General features: G+C 43.1%; 1 protein-coding gene across 1 annotated transcript in view; it reads left to right on the forward strand.

The window, feature by feature from the left end:
* The window catches only part of GRAMD3 (GRAM domain containing 3), a 13,906-nt gene extending 11,440 nt beyond the window's left edge, over window positions 1-2,466 (forward strand). Inside the window, exons 10-12 of the mRNA XM_010159334.1 lie at window positions 1,086-1,208; window positions 1,403-1,490; window positions 2,350-2,466. Of these exons, the coding sequence (XP_010157636.1) occupies window positions 1,086-1,208; window positions 1,403-1,490; window positions 2,350-2,455 (317 nt within the window). The 3' untranslated portion in view covers window positions 2,456-2,466. The remainder of the gene's footprint in view (window positions 1-1,085; window positions 1,209-1,402; window positions 1,491-2,349) is intronic.
* Window positions 2,467-5,437: the final 2,971 nt, after the last annotated feature.

Below are 5,437 nucleotides of genomic sequence, written 5' to 3' on the forward strand. Positions count from 1 at the left end.
TCAGTGCGTATAAGTTCGTAAGTACAGCAGAATTTGTCTTATGTAGCACATGCTGAATGCTGTTTGCAAAACCTAGGGCATTATTCTGCTGTACAGTTAATATATATTAACATGCTAATGTGGTGTTATGCTGTTATTACTCCGGGATCCATTTTGACTGTAAAAGAATTTGTATAATAAGAAACTTTTACCATTACTTTTTAATGAGACACTATCATTTTTAATAGCAGTTTTCTGTCACGTTGATTTTAATTAACTCTCCTTTTTTGCTGTGTGTCTTTCATTCAGAGGTATGGTTTGGGGCTATTTGCTTTCATTGGTCTTTGATATTTACTCTGTGTGTATTTTTAATTGCTTGCTAATGTTTCTGAAGCAGTAGCTACATTGTGGTGTCATCATTTGTCACATTAATGATTCTGAATAATGATTTAACTTGCTGTCTTACTTCCTTATGGCTAATAACCACTTCAGACCTTTTCTGTTTTCCTTTTCCACCAGTAAAAAAGCAATGTCCCGTTAAGAATCACCCTACAAAAAAATAGTTGAATGGTGGAGGGGGGGTACATCTGTCACTTGTGATTCTTGTACATTATTAGAGCAGTCCAGGGTGTGCGAGCATGAACAAAACTGAGTGTGATTGGATTTTTCTGTCCCATGCTTTTCAAGACATCATCTGCATTTAAAAAACAGTCAGGAAAGGGAGCTCTTTAAAGCAGCATTTGGAATCATTACTCTGGCATATTCCATCCTTTTGAGAGATGACTTTTGTATCTGTATAATTTTCTGACTGGAACTTCAATGATAACCTTCAAAGTTTGCATAGATTGCCATCTTTCAAAGGATCTGGAAATGTAAATACAGCATTCAACATCCTCTTCCCATCCAGGTGCTTCTTCATATTTTGTGATGACATGGAATTATTATGTAAACTGTTTTAAGGTTGCTAAACCAACTGCTGCTTGCTGTCCCAGTCCAGAAATTACTTTTAAATTCCTTCTCTTCCCCTACTCCTGGACTAACTTAAGCTACCAACAGCTTCCTTTGATTTAGTATTTCAGCTTTATTAAAAATATTCCTTTTGACAGATTATCATGTCGTTGAGGCACAGGCTCACTTGAAAGTGTCCAAGACTGAATCGAAGTCTGTCCGATCAGATACACACAGTAAACGTGGATCTGATGGAAAAGCCCGCAACAATCCACAAAGTGGTAAGGAGCCAAGGGCAGATCTTTAGCTGGAGTTTGTTGAAGTAAGTTTGCGTAGTTATGTCGGATCACATACTTTGGAAGATCCCTTTCTTGCTTATCCCTCTGTTTATATTAATCTGTTGCCTGCTTCAAAATACCGTTTGTCTGCTGTGGTCTGCTTTGATCAAAGTAACACTTGGTTCTTTTCTTCACAGGCCATTCTGAAGCCTTCAGGTTCTTCCACAAAGTGAAGTCCCAGAAGGTCCTCTCTCTGAACCATGTACTTATATTTTATGCAGTTCTGTAAGTTAGCAATTAATACCAAGATTTTTCAAAATAATAGGATTTTCTTGTGTTTGCATAGATTGATATAACCTAAGCTTCACTTGAAAAAGGGAAATTATTGGGAATTGTGGCCTTTATGCTTTTCAGGAGTAGAAATCCTGGGGCAGGCTTACTTAACAGGCCTTTTACTTTTAAAAGCAAAGGGTCTTTTGGTTCAGGAAATGTTAAGAGTTTAACTACTTCAAGTTCACTTTACACGTAACTTGGTAATGCTGTAGAATCATGGACTGGTTTGGTTTGGAAGGGACCTTAAAGACCATCTAGTTCCAACCCCCCTGCCATGGGCAGGGACACCTTGCACTAGACCAGGTTGCTCAAAGCCTCATCCAGCCTGGCCTTGAACACTTCCAGGGATGGGGCATCCACAGCTTCTCTAGGCAACCTGTGCCAGTGCCTCACCACCCTCTCTGGGATTAACTTCTTCCTGATATCTAATCTAAACCTCCCCACTTTCAGTTTAACCCCATTACCCCTTGTCCTGTCACTACAGCCCTTGTAAAAAGTCCCCCCCAGCTTCCCTGTAGCCCCTGCAGGTACTGGAAGGTGCTATAAGGTCTCCCCGGAGCCTTCTCTTCTCCAGGCTGAACAAGCCCAACTCTCTCAGCCTGTCCCCATAGCAGAGGGGCTCCAGCCCTCGGAGCATCTTCGTGGCCTCCTCTGGTCTCAAGGCTGAGATTTTCGTAACTGTCAGAATGCCATTATACCTTTATTATTCAACGTCTACGAGTAACAATCTAAATGTATTTTAACATTACATTTTTCAGATGCCTGTGAAGTTTCTCTTAACTGATATACCGTATTTTTTTCTCTCTTACAGTGTTTGTGTATTAATATTTTCCACCTTCTATATGAGATATAAAATTGGTGTCCTAGAGGAGCGTCTTATTTCCATCACATCCTTTGATTCACATATTAAGGAGTAAGATACACTGTAAAATTTTGGAGTTTTAAAATGTTTTTCTGTATCTGTCATGCTCATCTATTTTCCTCAGAAACGAGTGTGCTACTGTAGTGCCCTTCATTGTCCTGTAGTTCCTCTATCTGTCCTAGCCTCATCTCACAGCTTTCTGTTGAAGACCTTCCATACAAACGTGATCCATCATGCTGTAGTACTGCCTTGAGAATGTTTGGGAGAGCTGTTAACACCAGCGTGAACTGCTGAAGTGAGCAGTTCCTTCCCAGAACAGTGGTTCTGTGGAAAAGGTACAACTTCTGTCTTCAGACTTAAAGTCATTTGATTCGCCTGAGATGACAGAAGGTACTTCATAATCTTTAGGCAAATACATCTCAGTTGCTTGTATAATTCTTTCTAAGGCTTTGGGCTGCCTATAATCTCTTCAGAAACCAATATCCTGTCTTGCTAAAATTAAAAAAAAAAAAAAAGAAGGAAAAAATAGACCAAAAAACCCCACACCGCAAAACCAAACCAAAAGAAGCAAACTTCAAACACACCAAGGGAAGGCTCTCTGTGTATTTAAAGAGGAAGTAGTGAAAGGGGCCATTGTTCCATCGATAGTTCCATTCTCTCGCTGGAATCGCGGATGTCATCCGCGCCTGCATTTTCATTGTTGCTGTTTAATCTCCATTTTCGCGCAGTTAGGAGACGTGCAAACGTCAAAGGGGGAGGCAGTGCGGGGGCACGCACCGCAGCAGTGTGCCACTGTACATGCTGCTGAGAATACTGCAGCAGTTCATTCTGCATTAGCTCTTCTTCCCTTCCCCCTTCTTATAACTGACTTTTTCTGAGCTGCTCTGAAAAACGTGACTTCAAAAGCGATTTTTAAATCTCAGCACAAAACCTCATCACAGGTGGGAACGCTGGCCGCTGGAGAAGCACCACCTGAGAAACAGAGGCGGGAAAATAAAACTCGAGAGAACTGTGCCTAGGCTGGCTGGAACTGTCTGCAGAGTGTTTCAAACCTGTGGCAAGTTCTTGAATAACTCTGCTTGTTGGTTCAGCTTTCCTTGATGACCCACCCATGGCCAGCAGGTCACTGACAGTGCACGTGTGGTCATGCTGAACACTGACTGCTGCTTAGGATCCAGTAGCTCTCTGCTGTCTTTGTGGGAAGCGGTAGGACTTGTGTGCATGTGTCAGAAGGCACAGCTGTGTTCTCGGTAAAAAAAGAATAGGAAGGAAATGGTTCTTTATCTTGAACGGGCTTCATTTGTATTTCACCAGCAATGCAAGGAGAGGGGTAAACCTACCCCTAACAGTAGGCAATGTCAAAAGCCATTTTCCCACTTTTGGCATGTTTTTATTAGCCAGGCACTGTGTCCCTCTTCTGAATCACCCTTACGTGAGAAAGGTCCTGTTTTCTGTTGCTCAGATCCCAAACAGTGCAAGATACAGCATGATCTAACGTGCACTTCTGCAGTGTCGGGGTGTTGCACTTTCTCATTTCCTCCAAGTCACGGGACATGGAACTTAGGCAACTTTTAAACTTACTTCCAGTGGAAATAGCTGTGGAGTTTTCCATCCGAACTCGTGGAGAATGAGGCCACATAAAGAATGTAGTCAGGAGTGCAGAAGTGACTTGGCCTTTGTTTCTTTAAACAAGTACAGTTCAGAATGTCACCACTGTATTCCCATCTACATGTTTCTCAGTTCTCTTTTCCTCTTTTTTGCTTCCATCACACTTACTTCTTCATTCTGTTTGACAGACATCCAGTGCACCAAGGTTTGGGATCTCATCTGCAAATCAATGCTGATGCCCTTTGTGATGAGTTAACTGCTAATCTCATAAAGTTGGAAAAGGTAACTGTCTGTGATGTAATGCAAATGCTGGTACACTAATCGGATTCTTGCTGAATTTCTATAGCCTGTTATTTTGAAAAGTGCCAAGCTACCCCCAGATTTGATAGCAGAAGCTGGCATGTTTTCCTGGACAAAGGGCTGTTGTTTGGACTATAAATTAGCCCAAGTCGTTGAACTGAGGCTTACAACCGGGAATACTAATAAACTGGCAACTTCAGGGTGACCATGTAATGATCTCAAATATTTTGGGTTTGTCCACTAAGGCTAAGGATACGGAACTTTCGTTACTATTTGATGAACTTTTCTGTCTGGGGTTTTTGTTTGAGGTTTTGGGGTTTTTTGATGAAGAAAAAGGATGCGGACTCTCCTACATGGTCAGACAGTCTCTAATTGCATAGCTAAATGCACTCGCTGACTTAAACTGGAAAACTGTCCCAAACGAGAGTGGGTGTGCAGACCTCAGTTCCATTTCAGATGTTACGGTGGGCTGACCTTGGCCAGCAGTCAGACACCCACCCAGCTGCTGTCTCACTCCCCCTTCCCAGCAGGGCAGGGGGAGAAAATAGGATGAAAAAGCTCATTGGTCAAGATAAAGGCAGGGAGATTGCTTACCAGTTACCATCACAGGCAAAACAGACTCAGCTTGGGGAAAACCGATTTAACATAGCGACAGCTAAAATAGATTTGGGTAGTGAGAAACAAGGACAAACAATAGAACCAACACTTTTTCTTGCCCCTGTCCCAGGCTTAACTTTCACTCCTTTGCTTCCGACTCTTTGCCCCACTCCCTGCTCCCCAAGTGGGGCTGTGGGAGGTCACAGTGCATGTCACAGGTCACAATTTTCTCTCTGCTGTGCTTTTCTTCACCCATTTTCCAGTTGCTGCAGCATGGGTTCCTCCATGGGCTCCATTTCCACAGCACATAACCAACGGCACTGGCGTGGGTTGTCCATGGGCTGCAGCATGGACACCTCTGCCATGGAGCACCTCCTCCCCCTCCTCCTTCTCAGACCTTGGTGTTCCTTCTGCTGCTTCTCACCCTCTTCTCCCCTCTCTGTTTGGTGTTCTTCCCCCTTTTTTAAATACGCTTTCTCAGCAGCCCCACCACCATCGTGGCGGAGAGTCTCAGCTTGCCCTGCGGTGGGTC

Source organism: Eurypyga helias, unplaced genomic scaffold (genome assembly GCF_000690775.1).
Source record: "Eurypyga helias isolate BGI_N326 unplaced genomic scaffold, ASM69077v1 scaffold23699, whole genome shotgun sequence".
NCBI classification, from domain to species: domain Eukaryota; kingdom Metazoa; phylum Chordata; class Aves; order Eurypygiformes; family Eurypygidae; genus Eurypyga; species Eurypyga helias.